Source organism: Natator depressus, chromosome 3 (assembly GCF_965152275.1).
Source record: "Natator depressus isolate rNatDep1 chromosome 3, rNatDep2.hap1, whole genome shotgun sequence".
Lineage (NCBI taxonomy): Eukaryota > Metazoa > Chordata > Testudines > Cheloniidae > Natator > Natator depressus.
The window spans coordinates 26,179,999-26,198,773 of NC_134236.1; the positions used below are offsets into that span (position 1 = coordinate 26,179,999).

Below are 18,775 nucleotides of genomic sequence, written 5' to 3' on the forward strand. Positions count from 1 at the left end.
GAATCATAGAAGGTTAGGGTTGGAAGGGACCTCAGGAAGTCATCTAGTCCAACCCCCTGCTTGAAGCAGGACCAATCCCCAATTTTTGCCCCAGATCCCTAAATGGCCCCCTCAAGGATTGAACTCACAACCCTGGGTTTAGCAGGCCAGTGCTCAAACCACTGAGCTATCCCTCCCCCTATTTAATAGGCCTATATAGAATAACAGCAATGGTGATAGATCCAAGGCATTTAATATAGAGGTATTACATGCTTGGAATCAAGGTCCTTTTGTGGGTGGGACATGAGCTCTAATATTCAGTGACTTTTCTGAAGGAGGTACAAGGAGAGAGGAGCTGCAAGTTTACACAGTCATACCACAGCTCTTCTGACAATGCTCTGAGCAGTGCCACTGTCCTATTCCCTAGCTGCTTTGTCGTCTGTGAAATATACTGTAGTAGTGACTACTTCTGCAGAAGTAGGATTTGCTGTCAGTGCCATATTAGGGAGACCAGATACTGGAATACCACTGGATAAGGAAGAATTTGGAGGGTGAGCTCCTCTGTATTTTTACTGGCTGTTTTCTCTCTGACACACAGAGTTGAGAATCTGTCCCTACAGATACATGTGAGCACCACGGCATTTGATTACCATTCATCAAATAAGGCAGTCTGGACAAGAATTAAGTTCTACTTCCAGTTTCATGTACACTGTTTTCTCATGAAATATGTATTTTTCCCAGTATTGTAGTAGCAGATTCTTGTAGTGACTGAATTATATTTTTTCTCGCAGTAGCAACATGGTAAAGATGTGAAATAAGAATTAGGGGGGGAAAAAGTCAAATGTTATAAATTTATTTTGGACATATATTGCAACCTCCTTTAGAAGCTTTTGAAAATTTCAGGCAGAAATCAATAAACTTCCAATAAAACTTTTTAAAACTTCCAGTAAAACAATATTTTAAATGTGTAGATAGACTTTTTAATTAAGGGAACATTTTAGCAGGATTTACTTAACTTTGTTTATACTGCATTCCTCTGACATAGCTCTTTCCAGATTGAAAGGATGCAAATGAGGTAAGAATTAAGGCAAACCTAAAAGGCATGCAAATGAATTACATTTATATTCACTGACAATACAAGCACATGTGTGGATCAGACTCATGAACTGAGGAACTTTTGCCTCTGTCTGTCCAGTACTACTTTACAGCAGAATGGTGACATGGTTTATAATCAACAGTTACATTACCATGGGAAGTCAGTGTCACTAACATTACTCAGGCTAGGAGACACATAGCTAGCGTCAGTAAAACGAACAATCAATAGTATTTCACTGCAGCACAGTACTGCTGCACAGGCTTCAGAGGAATAGGGTTGTTATGAAATGACATTGCACACATCACATTGTGGCAGTTTATTTTTATAATATATACTTTTAAAATTCTTTAGCAAATGACATTCTCATGCACACGAGTGTTTCAAACACAAGAAGCAAGTCCATTTATAGGTAGTCCAAGCAATTTGTGTGTGTGTGGAAATAGCTGCAAACTGAATGGAACATCTAAACTTCTGTGCAGTCCATAATGCATTTTACATTAGCTCATTTTTGAATGTCACACTGCAGGAGTAATACAATGGAAGGATCACTCTTTGCAGCTTCTTTGAATTCATCCAGTGTGATCTGGTCATCTTTGTTCTTATCCATCTTGCTGAAAATCTTGTCTACTCGTTGCTCCGGCGTGAGACCATCCTCATTCATTTTCATCATTATCACAGTACCCACCATCTTGTAAATGGCCTTTGGAAAGAAGAAAAAAGGAAAATAATAATGTTAAAAAATCAAGACTTGGAATCAGTATAATTAAGTGTAGTCCGTACATGGTTCTGGGTGTCATGATTATATGCAGAGTTGATTTTCTAACTTGAGATGGTGATTATGCCTTCAATTTAGCTTTAAAAATCCCAAACCCATTTGCTTCTGACAAGGAATAACAGCCTCTTAAATATTTTAATGAAATTCATTAATATAAATACAGGCTTCTTTAAAATACTTATTGCATTTGTCACTTTAGAACGAATTTGATTCTTCAAACACTTGAAACCTTTGTTTAAAGAAAATCATAATTGTACTGTTCTAAGTGAGTTTCCAATTACAAGTAGATGCATAGTTTTATTTATGATGATCCAGTAGAAGTGTGGTCCTGTAGTCTTAAAACAAACTAGAACAGCACTACAGCTCAAATCCCCCTGTGCTCTGGATCAGATGTGTGTGCACTTCTGGAGTCTGAGGTTTTTAACAACCTTCAGCTCTTTGAAACGTTTTATACAAAATTTGACTGATCAGTTTTCTACGGTCATATTCGTCAACGGTTTGGAAAAAAAATTGTTTGGGTTTTTTTTACAAGATCATCTTGGTCTGGTAAGAAGTAAACATGATTATCTGTGGAACACTTGACCAAGAATGAAAAGATGTTTCCATCAGGTAAAGATTTAAGCTTGTATTAGAACTATATGTGAGTTTGAGAATTCCTATCTGAGGTCCTAGAAGCAGTCAGCTGTACTGTTTTTCACACACATCAGAAAATTATCAGATGTACCTCTATTAAGATATAAGTCCATGCATGTGTGCACACACTGAATAGCCCTCAGAAATCATGGAAACATTTTTTTTAAGTCTTTCAATTTGCTAATCACGTTGAGAAACAATACTAAATGATGGCTCTGCATTACATCATTATTCTATTAAAATGGGGACCAACCATAAGTCTGGATAACAAATTTCCAATGTTCAGAGGACACTGGAATATCCTATTTTAGATAATGGACTGTTTTGTACAACTGGAAATATTACTGTTTGGAGAATCCAACTAAGCTACTGTATGTACTAAAAATATCAAAGTCTATATTCTACACCTCAGTAATCACTAATTTGGCAACATTTTTAGAAGTTATTTCTACTGCACATTTTTATAATGGAAGATCCTAGTTACTCATAGAATTGGCACTCTAATGTTGGACAGATAAGTTCTAACTATCTTAATGTGTTGTGAGGTGCAAACTCCTTGGTGAAACTATGCTTTCCACAAACCGCTATTACTTAGTTAGATTTCAGCATTATCAGCACAGCTTCTATAGAAATACAAGTTCTTTCTGCATATGCTGCATGTTTTATGCACAAATTCTTATGAGCTCGGCACTCCACCTATGCCTGCTTGTGTGTTTGTATCAGGAAATTTGTGTGTATTGGAATGGGCGATACACCTGCCTTATGGAAAATGTTCAAAATGTACAAAAATTATGTTTGTAATCCTGTGTAATATTTCTTACCTCTATAATTTCCAACATCTCCACTCTTGTAATTTTACCATCTCCATCTAAGTCATACATATTAAAGGCCCAGTTTAGTTTCTGTTCAAAACTACCCCTTGAGGTGATGGACAATGCACAAATGAACTCTCTGAAGTCAATGGTTCCATCGCCGTTCTTATCAAAGGTTCTGAAGGCATGTTGGGCAAACTTTGAAGCATCTCCATATGGAAAAAACTGCAAAATGAAATATAAATGCAGTCATTGGGTGTTCAAGGAAACAATCTGTCTGCATACAGAAATATTAAAGTGAAGCTTTTATGAAGACTTAGTGATCTGAACATTTTATTGCATATTCTCAATTTATCAGCAATAAGTATATCTATCAGTGCCTAATACTCAGAAAGTGACTCCTTAAAAAAGTGCATCATGATACATTGTACAGTAAAGCATTTTGAGCACTTTTCATAAAAAGAGAAGAGGGGAAAAAAGGCTTCCAACAAGGAAATATTAGTTATTTTGTACCCACCCACTACACTATCTTTAAAGCTAACATTAAAGCAGATCATTCTTAAAGTGCAGCTGTGCACTGAGAAGTGATTACAAATAAAAACAATAGCACTGAGGGAGCTAGCGTTCCATGTTTGTTTATAGCAGCGACTTCCAGAGGAAATTTGCTGAGTTGACATGTAGAGAGAGGGGTTCTATCTTCCAGCCTTCAAATTCAGCCTGTCATCTGAAAATCAAGCTGACTTTTTTTTTCTGGCTCAAGTATCTTTCTCAGGAATATTCTGCATTTGAAAAATGTAGCGTAATCTGATTCCAAATTAAGTCAACAGGGATTTTGCCATCAAATGCAGGCTTCAGCCATTAGTTAACAATTCTATTGCTGGTGGATTCTATTCTAGCTTGAACAATTCCAGTTCTCGTGGTGGTTTAGCTCTGTAGTGTGAATAGCAATGAAAACCTTATCTTTGTGAGAAAGGTAAGTAAACATCTGTGACTTGAATAAAATGTTAGCGAGGGTGACCTTTTAGAGCCATTTTTCTGATCATAACTGCCTTTTACAGTGGGTGCCCTTAAATGGGGTATGGATCATCAGAAGTAGTTAAATTTACAACTGCATTTGCAGTGAGATCTGTTTGAAGTAGAGGAATTATTGCAACAAATGCCACAAGTTCAGATGAACAGCACTGTCTTTATTTTTAAATTCAGTATTTTTGCTGCTTAAGAGAAATCAGTTGTTTTTCTGCAGTCAAGTACACGTGCATGTTTACTGCTGTTTTTTATTTATTATAACAAATTCACACATACAGTACAAAATCAGGAACATGTGTTTACTTACGTTGATTTGCATAATACAAGTAAATGGGAAATAAACGGAGATCCAACTAAATATTACATTATGCTACTCATGTTTACTTATCAGTTTCTATTAGGTAAAAAGGCAGCACATTCTTGTTTAGTCAAAAGATTTTCAATTAGTGGTGCATGCATGTCGGGCTGAGACTTTCTAGTACCTATAATGTCCTACTCAAGAGATTCTCTCTCTTATGGGCTCAATGCAAGAAAACGTCCTTATTCATGAAGGATGTTTTCAAGTTCATGTTGAAATCCTACTGAGGGCACAGGGACTTAAGTGCTTCCTGGCTCTGGACATATGTCCATACAACCCCAGCACCATGGAATCTGATTGAGGTCTTTGGGCACTGCCATGATATAATGCTGCAATGGGGATGGGGGATACCATTCGTTTCATCTTGACTAATGTTGAATACGAGGGAATCCTTTCAGAAGCAGGCCAACCTTTCTGCTGGCTAGGGCCCTATATGCAGTGTGGTACAAGCGTGCACAGGGGCCCACACTGCCTGTGCACTGTAGAACAGAGGTGGATGGGCGTAGGGTAGGCCTGGGAGCTAAAGGATCTATAACTATGCACATCCCATCAGCTATTTCCCGCTTGCAGTCCTGAGGCTCTGGTAGCGGGGGTGAAGCAGCTCTGCAGCTGTAACTTTTGTGGCAGGAAGGGGAGGAGCAAAAACTAGGATTATGCCCTTCACTCAGCTGCCAGCACACCCCTGCTACTTCATGCACTGGGATTAGGCTGTACCCCTACCTGAACACACAACAAGATGCTCATTGGCATGTGAGAATACCCATTTTTATCAATTGAGAGTATATTAATCTTGGCCCTAGGCCCCTAACCAGATATGTACATCATACATCTTTGGACTGTAATAGGTTAAGCTACCCTTACGAAGTACAATATATTGTAACCATTCACATTCTGAAAGCTGCACTCATAGAGTATGTCTACACTGCAGTGGGAGTGAGCCTCCTAGTCTGGGTCCACAGACTTGCGTTAGCGGGGCTCACACTAAAAACAGCTGTATAGAGATTGCTTTGACATTGCCGCTTGGGCTGGAGCTCATGACTATGCAAGGTACACGTGGAGCATTGGGCCTGAAATCTTAAGCTATGTATGCAGCTATGCCTCAAGCAGGTATTTGGCCAAAGCTGGATAAAAAAATGCAACGTGGTTGTCTACTTTATCTGTCTTCATGCCCTTGTTTCACTCTGACCTCTACATGTACTTTCTGTAGTGCTGAACGAGCTGATAAACAACGTTGCTTTCCTTGTGTTTGCCTAAAGGATAGTGTATATCAGCCTGTTTTTCAGCTTGTCAAATATTTATGGTCCCTGGCATTACACACTCCTACCAATAATGACAGCAGCAGTGTTAGAAAGGTACAAAGCGAATTCAAACAAAGTTCCAGTGATACGTGTTGCCATGCAATAGTGCAGTGGTCCCCAAACTATTCAGAGGCCAGGAGCAGAGCTGGGGGGCTGGCCTGGGCCCCAGCTGTGCCCCCCCCCCAAATGATCCTCCCTGCTCCCCTAGGGGGATGTGCCCCACAGTTTGGGGACCTCTGGAATAGAGACTTAAGAAATGTGGAAGTTGATTGGAAGACTGGTGAATTATAGGAAGTAGCTTTAGCCGTTCAATATTAGAATAGTTTTGATTCCCATTAAAATGAAATAGTGCCACAAGACATTTTTATAAAATATGTGGACAGTGAACAGCTTGGAAAATCTGTTTCTTGTGTCTGAAGGGGCCTCTGCATATTCCCAACTATGGGGTGCACCCACCTGCCCATCGCAACAGTAGGCTTTAGGAGCCTTCTAGAAGAGCAGCCCTGGGTGGGGGTGTCCTCTCGTGATACCAGACATGCATCACTTAGTGTCTAGTCCCCAAACCCCTCACTTCCTGCCTCTTCATGGTCAACATGCCCAGAGTTTCCTGTTAACATCTTGTGAGGTTTAGACAGAGACTTTTAGGTAGCTTCTGCATTGCTGTGCAGTTTAGACTGCTGAGCTATCTTTGTTCTGGCTCCTGGGTTTATTTCCATTCCAAATTCTTCTCCTATCCCCACAAAATACACCAGGTTTAAGTGGTTCCCTTGCATTAATCCATGCACATACCTAAAACCTGATGTGCCTCAGGAAAAGCCATTCCGTGGATTATTTCACAGTTTCATAGGATTTAAGGCCAGAGGGGATCATTACATCATCTGGTCCTGTGGTTCCCAAACTTTTTACCTCGCACTCCTCCCTCCCCATTACCTCTGTCCACCCACCCCCACTCTGAGGCATGGTTGGGCGCTGGGGCTGGGAGCGGGACGACAGTCGCGGCTCAGGCTGGGTCTAGGTCTGTGTCTGGGAGTGGAGCTGGGGGTGGGGATGGGGCCAGGAGCAGAGCCACAGCTTGGGGGTGGGGAGTGGAGCTACAGCTGGGGGCAGAGTGGAGCTGCAGCAGGAAGCCAGGGCTGGAGCAGAGCGGGACTGGGTGGCGCTCCCTCCCCGCCTCCTGTCAGAGTGGCCTGAGCCCTGCCGCATCCCCCCAGGGAGGGGGGTGTGCCACAGTTTGGGGACCACTGATGTAGGCTGACTTGTATAGATCATGCCCTTAAACTTCACCCAGGTACCCCTGTATTGCACCCAATAACTTATGTTTGGCTAACACATACATTCCAGAAAGGCATCCAAGCTTTTCTTGAAGACATCAAGAAATGGAAGATCCACCACTTCCCTTGGTAGCTTGTTCCAATGGTTAATTATCTTCATTGTTTGTTTAAAATAAAACAAAAAACAGGTGCCTAATTTAAATTGGTCTGGCTTCAGCTTCCAGCTCTTGATTCTTGTTATACCTTGCTCAAGTTGCGCTGCTAAATTAAAAAGCACATTTAGTATTCGCTATTGTCGCCCCACAAAGGTATTTATACATTGTAATCAAGTCATCTCTCGATCTTTTGGATAAGCTAAACAGGTTGAGCCCTTTAAGTCTCTCACGATAAGGCATTTTCACCAGCCCTCGAATCATCTTTGTGGCTCTTTTTCCTGCATTCGCTCCTATTTTTCAGCATCCTTCTTAAAATGTGGACACCAGAACTGTATGCAGTATCCATTATCAATTTCACCAAGGCCATGCACCGTGGTGAAATCACAGCCCTACTCAACACTCCTGTTTCTATAGCCAAGGATCGCATTAGCCCTTTTTGCCACAGCAACACACACTGGGAGCTCACGTTCAGTTACTTGTCCACTGTGACCCTTAAAGCTTTTTCAGAGTCACTGCTTTCAGGCTATGGTACTTTATTCCGAAAGCGTAGCCTGCATTCCTTGTTCCTAGACGTAGTCCCTTGCATTTGGTTGTATTAAAACACATCTTGTTAAAATGGGCTCAGGTTACCAAGCAATCCAGATCACTCTGTCTGATGGCCCTGTCCTCATAATTATTTATCACTCTGCCCATCTTTGTGACAGCTGCAAATTTGATCAGCAGTGAGTTTATAGTTACATCCAGATCATGGATGAAAATGTTGAATAGTGCTGGACCTCACTAGGAACACCCCCATTTGATGGTGATTCTCCATCGACAACCACTTTCTGAGATCTGTCAGTTCTTAATCCATTTAATGTGTGTGTTACTGATATTATGTAGCATTATTTTTTTTTTAAAATTAGCATGTCATGCAGGACTCCATCAAATGCCTTACAAAAGTTTAAGTAGCTGATATTTACTCAGTTACTTCTCAACCAAACTTGTATCTCCAATAATGAAGCTAGGCTGCCTGGCATTAATTATTTGGCAACGGGGATCTTTGATGCCTTGGACCCCAAAGGACAGCCCAAAATTAGGGCCACAATCCCATGCATGCACAGGGATAGAATTAGGCCTGCATTGAGTTTGATGCTTTCTAAGGTGGGGAAGCAGATGTCTTTGATAGCAGGGTTGCCACCTTCCTCAGGCTGTAAGCTGAAGAAATATTCTTGGTTCATTTTTAGACTTCTCCATGGCCCAAGGCTCAGTGACCCCAGCATGAGTGAATTCCTGAAGTGTGAATATCCAAAGGTAACACTGAACCATGGTAAGAAAACTTTCTCTCTCTCTTTTGTTTTGGTAATAGCTTACTAAAAGGAAACCTCTTATAAGTCCAGTTACAGGAGAGCAAAAATACCATTCCTGTTCACATCATTACCAACCTCCGGTGTTCAAAAATCATGAAATTGACTTAAAACAGAATCATAGGACTGGAGGGAACCTCGAGAAGTGATCTAGTCCAGTCTCCTGCACACATGGCAGGACTAAGTATTATCTAGACCATCCCAGACAGGTGTTTGTCTAACCTGCTCTTAAAAATCTCCAGTGATGAAGATTCCACAACTGCCCTAGGCAATTTATTCCAGTGCTTAGCCACCCTGACAGGAATTTTTTCCAATGTCCAGCCTAAACCTCCCTTGCTGCAATTTAAGCCCATTGCTTCTACTCCTATCCTCAGAGGTTAAGGAGAACAATTTTTCTCCCTCCTCCTTGTAACAACCATTTATGTACTTGAAAACTATCATATCTCGTCTCAGTCTTCTCTTTTTTCAAGACTAAACAAACCCAATTTTTCAATCTTCCCTCATAGGTCATGTTTTCTAGACCTTTAATAATTTTTGTTGCTCTTCTCTGGACTTTTTCCAATTTGTCCATATTTTTCCTGAAATGTGGCACCCAGAATTGGATACAATACTCTAGGTGAGGCCTAATCAATGTGGAGTAGAGCAGAAGAATTACTTCTCATGTCTTGCTTACAACACTCCTGCTAATACACCCCAGAATGATGTTCACTTTTTTTGCAACAGTGTTACACTGTTGACTCATATTTAGCTTGTGATCCACTATGACTCCCAGATCCCTTTCCGCAGTATTCCTTCGTAGGCAGTCATTTCCCATTTTTGTATGTGTGCAATTGATTGTTCCTTCCTAAATGGAGTACTTCGCATTTGTCCTTATTGAATTTCATCTTATTTACTTCAGACCATTTCTCCAGTTTGTTCAGATCATTTTGAATTTTAATCCTATTCTCCAGAGTACTTGCAACCCCTCACAGCTTGGTATTGTCCGCAGACTTTATAAGTTTACTCTCTAGGCATCATCTAAATCTTTGATGAAGATATTGAAGAGAACTGGACCCAGAACTGAGTCCTGTGGGACCCCACTCATTATGCCCTTCCAGCTTGACTGTGAACCATTGATATCTACTCTCTGAAAACAGCTTTCCAAGCAGTTATGCACCCATCTTATAGTAGCTCCATCTAGGAGTTTGTTTACGACGAGGTTTTGTTTAGTTTTAAGGACTCTTTATTTGCCTTTTGCTTTCTGAGCTTTAGAATGCATTCTGGGTCATGTTTTCAGGCTTTTCTCTGAAACCATAAGGGCTGGAAAGTTTTTTTTAAAAAAAGAAAACTGAGATTCTCAAAGGATTCCAGCATCCGGGGCTTTAAGAAAAACACCAACTATTGTGAGGTTCATGATAAAATTTCACAGTTTGGCAACACTGTGCTAAATACAAGGGCAGTCTAGGGGCAGTGAAAACTCAGAGCTAGCTCCTGTGGCAGTTCCACCCAAGTTCTGCAAACCATATCAGTATAAACATTCTAATATTAAATGTATAACAGTGATGCTGTTCCACATTGGTTTGTTCCAACAAGAGCCTGGTAATGGTTCAATCCCAGAAGGGAATTAGAATGAACCTAATCTGTTTCCACTGGAGTCTCAGGGAGCAAAGTTAGATGAACACTAAATGCCTTTGAAAATCCCACCCTCATCCTGTGGGAGCAGGAGGCTAGCTTACTGCATATGTAAGGGGACTGTTGCCCCCTTACTAACATTCAGTGGGGGTGTTTTGGTTGGCTAGCTCCCAGTACTAAAAGAGGACAGGTCGATGGGAAATCAGGACCCTGAGACTGACAGTCCCCAGGTACAATGGAGAGAGGCCAATGCTCCAGGTTAGCCTGAATAACAGGGTGGGCACGCTAATCAGGGAGTCAGGAGGCCAGGGTGGTCCCGTCCTCCATGTAAGCTAGGGTCAGACAGAGTGGGTCCGAGCGAAGGAGAAAGCTGGGGAGCAGCGCTGTGCCAGAGCCAGAGGGACCAGAGACATGGCCCAGGGAGAGCAGATCCTGTGCTGGGAGCAGAGCTGCAGCCCCAGAGCCAGGTGTGGTGAGCAACCGGGGCCAGCCATGGGGGACCCTGGGCAAAGGGCCCAGCGCAGAAAGACACCCCTAGCCAAGGGGCCTTGCAGGCCAGACTGGGAGGGGGATTTTAACCTGACGGGGGGCTGACGCTGGGAAGAATGGTCCCACCACCCAAAGCCTGGAGGCGTGTGGCCACCACGATTGCAAGTGTCCAACCCACAGCATCCCTGCAGTACAGCCAAGGCCGGAGAAGGAGACCTGGGACTTATAAGGAACAGACTGTGAAGTGCCCTGACATCCGGAGACACTGTTTGTAAAGTTTCCTGCCACAGAGCAGGGTGATGTGTTTCCTTTAACCTTTCCCATTTTTCCTTATTCTTTTTAAAATTAATTGTTGATTAAATAACTTGCATTTGCTTTAACTTGTATGTAATGGTCAGTTGGTCAGAGAAGTGCCCAGTGCAGAGAGTACCCCGGAGTGGGGACACCCTAGTCCCTGTCCTAGGTGACCACAGCAGGGTTAGAGGGTCGAGCCCCCCAGGAATCCTGGGCCCAGCCTTGTTGGGGTTACGAGGACTCTGCCAGATAGGAGAGTGGCAGGGGAGTCCTCAAGGGCAGGGAGGCCACTGGGTAAAGGAAGTGGGAGGGGGGACTCAGATCCTTTCGCTAGCCCACGTCACCGGGGTAGTGCAGAAGCCAGGAAAGTTCCCCACAATAGCAGGACTATTCCCCCTCTTACACACAGTGGGTTAGGTACATTGTTATGGTTACTATATTGCGTGGGTTTGCAAGGCTGTTTACAGTGTGTATGTATGTGACTCTCTCTTTTTCTGATTTTTTAGGATATGAAGCTTCACAAAATCATGCTGTCTCACAAAGCGCATGTTTAGGTTGAGGAGCCTGGCTGTTGTCGAGGAGATAACACGTACTGCTAAAGGGGACTGATAACCCCTTTGCAGATCTCTGTTACTTTCACTGGTGGTCACTATAAACACTATGGAGAAAGACAAAGAGATGAAGGGAATTGGAAAAAATAAGTTTTGCCTCTCACATAACTAGAGAACCCCGCTAATGTGCCTCACAATTCTACTCCCTGCGAAGAGCCTGGGTGTAATGTACAAGGCCGTGGGCTCCCAGACATTCCTTAGACACTGACTGCAGGCCGTCATTAGAGGTGTTCTGGGCTGGCTGCAGCAGAATGAGAAATGCTGTTTTGTCTTCATCAGTCATGCTTCTGTGCAGTGACTCTGCTCCCCTGTACTGAGAAGCACCAGAAATGGAATTGCCCTCTGGAGCCAAGAGGCATAGCATAGCAGAGTATCCCTTTAACCCATTAGAGCAAGCGCTGCCGAGTGAATGATAGAGACTGTAGGAAATGGGTCAGGAAGATACTGGGAGCATGGACTGCTGTGACGCAAGGAAACTAGACAAGGGAGCAGGGAACGATACCAGCTGCTAATGAGACTAGGCATCTACCGTCTCATCAGAAACACTCTGGAGCCCAGCAGCCAGGCTGAGAGCCCTAGAATTGAGGAGGGTGGGTTAGGATGGACTCTTTGGATAGCAGGGTGAGTAAAAAATTAAAGAGGGGTCTTTCTAAATTTGTTCTTGGGGACCCATCCGTGTATCAGTACAACCCTAGTTAACATGAGTGTGTGGGCATAGTCTTGATGTAAGCACAGGACTCCCATTAATCTGTGTTATGCCCATACAACTGGGAATTGAATAATATTCTATTACTCTTCATCAAGGCCAAGAGCTAGATGTGTCTCCTCTGGGCTAACATGAAGGCATTTAAGATGTTCCAGATATGAGTATTGATACTAATGAGTGAGCTCCATGCTTTTTGCTGTTTCAGTTTGTCCTCCAATTGACAGCAAATACAACATCAGGTCCTCGAATCACTAAATTGGAGCTCTCTTCCCAGCTAGGAACTGGAACTTGTAATTGATGCCTGAAATACCCGGAGGAAGCCCTTAAACTTGCACCTATGGATTTCTATTATTATTGCTTCAGACAAATCAAAACTCATTGTCAAAAATGTTTAAAGAAAAAAGACATGGATAATGTTTCCATTGTGCAGCTTCCGGCTCTTAGAAGATTTCCATGTAAGAAATGGAGCCAAGAACCGATTTAAGAGGAAATTGGCATCTGGCCTGTCCTTGAATTATTTTTAAAACTATCCTTTTATGCTCTCTGCTTCCAAACTAAGGCACATTTAACATGTTTTCTTACAGACAATTGGCCTAGAGATGAAGAAAGGAGGACAAGAACACTGCTGTGCCCCCTATTCCTAGGTAGAAGCAGGAACTCAAATAACCTCCTCCATCTATTCCCAGCAAACAGAACATGAAATTACCTAAATTGGAAAGTTACTTGATTTTTATTAAAGCGGAGAATCTGCTGAGGAGGGTGAAGAGGAAGAGAGCGGTTTTTCACATCAACACACTAAAAGGCAAACTTGCTGAATCCACCTTTGCGTGATTTTTAGAAATAAATAAATGCTTAATGTCTATTGCTGTGAGTAGATCAGGAGTACACATCAGTATAGAGAATCTAGCATATGTCATGGAGAATTAAAGGAATTAAGCTTTATCATTATGAAATCACTAGGTCAGAGAACAACAAAACACACTTCTTTGGTTTTGTTTGGTTTTTGGAAAAGTCCTATATAGTTTAATTGGTCTGAAACTGACAGGGCTGTATAGACATTATAGAATGGTATGGTTGGTTTACAAACTATACAAAGGCTATTGTTCTCTATTAAACTTTTTCTTTTTCATAGTGTGTACAGCGTGTTACCTACTGTAAAAATAGCTAATGTCCAAAGGAAAAGGAAAGAAAATGATCCCTAGAAGGCACAGAAATGGTTCTGGAGAAAATGGAATTTACCAGTCAGGCAACCTGCCATAGGCCCAGTACTTGATGTTTCAGAAACAGATAAGAAACCAAGACAGGGATTGTCAAAAGATCCTAAGGGAGTTGGGACACATTCCCACTGAAATTTCTAATTCCCTTAGGTCCTTTGGAGAAACCTAACCCAAACCCTGGCCAATTTACAATGTGTTATGTCAAAAGGAACAAAATCCTTCTGGCTGCCATCAACTTACACCAGGAAGGATGAGACTGATTTACTTTTATCAGTATAGGATCTTGCCTTTGCCATGCATGTTAGTGACCGTAAAATTAGCCATTTATAAAATCAAAGCAAAGTATGTCTTTGTGACCTTGTGCAGCATTGAATTTCATGGCTGACCAGCCACAGGCTCTCCAAAGGGCAGGTGAGAAGTTAAATTTAACATTTCTTGCATTTCTGCCGTCAAATCTCATCTCTTTTCTCATCCATGCTTTCTAACCAGAGTAAAGCAACTGCTTAACAGCCACATCACTCCTTTGCAGTGCTAGGGATCTGCTAACTATTAGAATAAGTAGGCAATTTTAACTGGGGGGAGGGGAAGGCTCTTTTTTTGTAATGCTAGTTCCCAGTCTAGGAAAAGAAGATAATTTTAGAAGGTTCTTGTCTCCTGGAAGATTTCTGAGAAGTCTCTCTGTCTCTCTCTGGTTTTGTTCAACTAGCTCAAGAAATAGCTTTAACAGTCCCCAGACCACAGCACTAGGAAAATTAATCAAATATCTAGAAGTCTTAGTTATGGCTGCACCTTCATAATTCCAGGAGGTGCATCCTCAACCAGTAGCAGACCTTTGAAGAAGTATTGTCAGCTGCAGCTCTCAAAGCACTCTAACATTAACACTCAGATCCCCCTCGGAAGATTATTAACCCCATTTTACACATGGGCAAAACTGAGGCAGAGAGGCAGGGGTGAAAGTAACTCCAAAGACTTAACAGTACGGGGGCCAGGGCTGGCTCCAGCCCTGGAAGGGGCAGGGCCTCAGGTGGAAGGGGCAGAACTGCGGGGTCAGCCTCCCACACTGCCTGGCCCGTGCTGCCTGGGGCTCCAGCGGTGATTTAAAAGGGCCCCGGGCAGCTGCTCTCTTTGCCCTGCGGCTGGGGCGAGGGGGCAGGCAAAAGGTCCAGGGACGTTAAAGCGCTGCCATGGCAGCGGTTTAAGGAGGTCCTTTGCCGTGGCAGCGCTTTAACATCGCTGCCCCTTTTGCACCCCGCCATCGGAGGCCCTGCTGGTAGGGACCCTACCAGCAGGGTCACCGATGGGGCGCAGCAACGTTAAAGCGCTCCCACGCCAAAGGACCCTCCTTAAAGCGCTGCCGCAGCACGCTTTAACGTCCCTGCCCCTTTTGCCTCCCCTGTTGGCGGCCCTGCCGGTAGGATCTGTACGGGCAGAGCCACCGACGGGGGAGAAGGGGCAGTGACGTTAAAGCGCTGCTGTGTGTGGGCTGCGGGTGAGTTTGTACCGGCTTCTTACCGCTACGCCACACCGGTCTGTACTGGCTCATTTTCACCCCTGCAGAGAGGTTAAATACATGCCCAAGATCATAGCGTGAGCTGGTAACAGAGCCCAGAATAAAACCTGTAATCACCTGCTTTAGCCACTCGCCAACACTCCCTCTACTAAATATGCATATTGTAACTTGTTACAATAATAAATTGTCCACAGCGTTGTTACACTATATCAGCGTGGTCCCACACTTTTGAAAGCTGAGTCAACTTGCTAGTACAGGAAAATGAAAGAAATCACGAGCTTGACACCCCTATTCTAGAATTCTAATTAAATTGCATTTTAAAATATGGCCTTACATGTTTAGTTCAGTGATCGCATTGGTTTCCTGTGTGGCCAAAACTTGGTTTTAGTTTAGAAAGTTGAACGTGACGTTAGATCACAGATAGAAAAATCAACTCATCACAACTCTCTCACCCAGCCTAACGTAGGGCTAGAGTCTCTGAGTTTGCCTGCATGGAGAAATTTAACAGCAGAATTATGTTAGTATAATTAAACCACTCCAGTTATACTAGTATAATACCCCTTGTGGACAGAAGAAGCATGCCTTTTCCCTGTTTAGTCTATGGCCAAGCTAGATCTCAACCGGTTTAGCATTCATCAAAGGAAGTCGGGACAACTTTCATAAGTGCCTGAGTCCTATTTTCAAAAGCGATTTAGGCACATAGGCTCCTATATCCATTGAAAGTCAAGGAGTGAAATCCTCACTGCATTAAGAAATCTTAAATTCAAACATGTAATCTCTTTACAGTAGCAGAAAGGACTAAAAAGAAATAATCTAATTTCAGTTGATTTAACATACAAAATGTCTGGTATATGAAATATAGAACAACAAGCATCTAGCTATGCAGACCAAATTTTATTGTCTAGATTTATTATCAGTACAATATATTTCATTGAAGGAAAATTTGAAAGCTTATCACAACACCTGATTTGAATCATTTTGCAATCATAAAAGCCATCATTTAGATCCCAATGAGACAAGAAATCATGAAAGAAGATCATCTAAAATAAAATGTTTTAATTTATTGACAGTTTTGTATTTAGAATTAAATTAGTATGTGGTCATTTCAGACCTGCAAGAAACTCCCTCAGACCATAATAAATGTAATAGTGAGAGAATGGATTGTATGACCACCAGAGAAAATAATCGTGTCTTTAAAACTCCAAAAAACCTAGGTTTGTTGGCAAATTAACATTGCAGTGTACTTATGTTTTGGATGAATTAATGATCACCTGTATCCTATATTCAGAAACCTACTGGAAATATGAGTCTTCCATTAAAAAAAAAATTTAGAGCATAATTTACCCCATATATGAGAGGGGTTTATGTTTCTACTAAAATCAGCTATCCGGGCAGGAAAGTGGAATTATTTGTGAAAATGCAAGAGGGAAACATGCATGGCATTTCTGAAATTACTAAGCGTGGGATATTTGGTGTTATACCATTTAGCCCAAACACTGTCTACTGACATTTGAATGCACATTGATACATATATCCTTAATCAGAGGCAGTTGAAACTGTCTCCGGTTATTGATAAGAAAGATGTTATTGTCCGGCTATGCTGAACAAAGAACGGAAGACACTGCATGTGGTTTAATTACGGGCAGCAATTCCATTCTTAAATGTCTGGGAGTACCTGGCAATAAATGCACAGTGCAGGTAATTCCATAATCATTTCAATATATACTCAGGGGGCTTCCATCAGCCCTTCCTTTACCCATCCTGGTCCCCAGCCAACCCTCTGCTGGGATCTCACCATCCCTCACATCTTGAATTAGGCATGGAGGGGGGGGCTGTAAAGGAGGGTGGGGTGACTCCCTGCCAGACCAGTCATAGGAGCACTGAATCCCCCATTTCAGCTCCTTTTAAGACTACCTCCTTTAAATCCTTTACCATTCCATTTGATCTGATCAGTGCATCCCTTCCCGATGAAGTACCTGCACCGGTCACCCACCGCATGTTTACATAATGAGTTTTGACATCATAGCCTAACTCCCATTTCATGTTGACCCCCAACTAGCTCCCCCTCCCTCAGCTGAACCTGCAGTGGGGAAGGTGGAAAAAACCCTCACTTTGCCTTGGCTAGCGTGGCAGTGAGGGGAAAATGCCTTCCCAGTCCCCCAAGGAAGAGGCAACTAGCGCAGTGCCCACAGCCTCATAAAACCTGGTATTTCACCACTTCCATGGGAGGGAGGATGGCTGCTGCTGTGCCTGGTCTGGGTAGAAGAGGGATTTTCCTGCACCAAAACGGAGCTATACAGTCCCTCCCTCTCTTCCAGTCACCTGGGGCAGATGGATCCCTGTCCCCACACACACCTGGTCTGTAGCTACAGAGGAAAGTCACTCGCTGGTTCTCTAGCCCTTATAGGAGGACTGTCATAAATATAAAGGGAAGGGTAAACCCCTTTAAAATCCCTCCTGGCCAGAGGAAATCTCCTCTCACCTGTAAAGGGTTAAGAAGCTAAAGGTAACCTCGCTGGCACCTGACCAAAATGACCAATGAGGAGACAAGATACTTTCAAAAGCTGGTAGGAGGGAGAGAAACAAAGGGTTTGTGTGTCTGTCTACATTTTGTCTTTGCCGGGGATAGACCAGGAATGAAGCCTTAGAACTTTTAGTAAGTAATCTAGCTAGGTACGTGTTAGATTATGATTTCTTTAAATGGCTGAGAAAAGAATTGTGCTGAATAGAATAACTATTTCTGTCTGTGTATCTTTTTTGTAACTTAAGGTTTTTGCCTAGAGGGGTTCTCTATGTTTTGAATCTAATTACCCTGTAAGGTATTTACCATCCTGATTTTACAGGGGGGATTTCTTATTTCTAATTCTATTTTTATTAAAAGTCTTCTTGTAAGAAAACTGAATGCTTTTTCATTGTTCTCAGATCCAGGGGTTTGGGTCTGTGGTCACCTATGCAAATTGGTGAGGCTTTTTATCCAACATTTCCCAGGAAAGGGAGGGTGCAAGTGTTGGGAGGATTGTTCATTGTTCTTAAGATCCAAGGGTCTGGGTCTGTAGTCACCTAGGCAAATTGGTGAGGCTTTTTACCAAACCTTGTCCAGGAAGTAGGGTGCAAGGTTTTTGGGAAGTATTTTGGGGGGAAAGACGTGTCCAAACAGCTCTTCCCCAGTAACCAGCATTTGTTTGGTGGTGGTAGCGGCCAATCCAAGGACAAAAGGGTGGAATATTTTGTACCTTGGGGAAGTTTTGACCTAAGCTGGTCAAGATAAGCTTAGGAGGTTTTTCATGCAGGTCCCCACATCTGTACCCTAGAGTTCAGAGTGGGGGAGGAACCTTGACATGGTGGCAGAGTGGTGGGATTAACCTGAAATCATTTTGAGATCCAGTTGAGATTTTTTTGAACTAGAAATACAGATTTTAAAAAAAAAAGGAAGTCCAGAAGCAGCTGAAACTGAAAGCAGCTTGTTTTTCTCTGCTTTGTGGCCAAGCAGAGACAAAAGGGGATTATCTTTGTGAATTGCAGGTTTTCTTTGCCTGGAGGCAGGGTACTTAACTCCTGCAGGGAAATTCACAGTCTTCCAACCCAGAG

The 18,775-nt window shown here is 42.6% G+C and overlaps 1 protein-coding gene across 3 annotated transcripts in view; it reads right to left on the reverse strand.

The window, feature by feature from the left end:
• Positions 1-889: 889 nt before the first annotated feature.
• The window catches only part of VSNL1 (visinin like 1), a 159,514-nt gene continuing 141,628 nt past the window's right edge, over positions 890-18,775 (reverse strand). The window contains exons 2-3 of one of the 3 annotated variants that reach the window (XM_074947571.1): positions 3,305-3,520; positions 890-1,775 (exon numbers count right to left, since the gene is read on the reverse strand). In XM_074947571.1, coding sequence (XP_074803672.1) covers positions 1,578-1,775; positions 3,305-3,520 — 414 coding nt within the window. In that variant the 3' untranslated portion in view covers positions 890-1,577. The remainder of the gene's footprint in view (positions 1,776-3,304; positions 3,521-18,775) is intronic. The other 2 variants (XM_074947570.1, XM_074947569.1) reach the window with 2 other exon arrangements.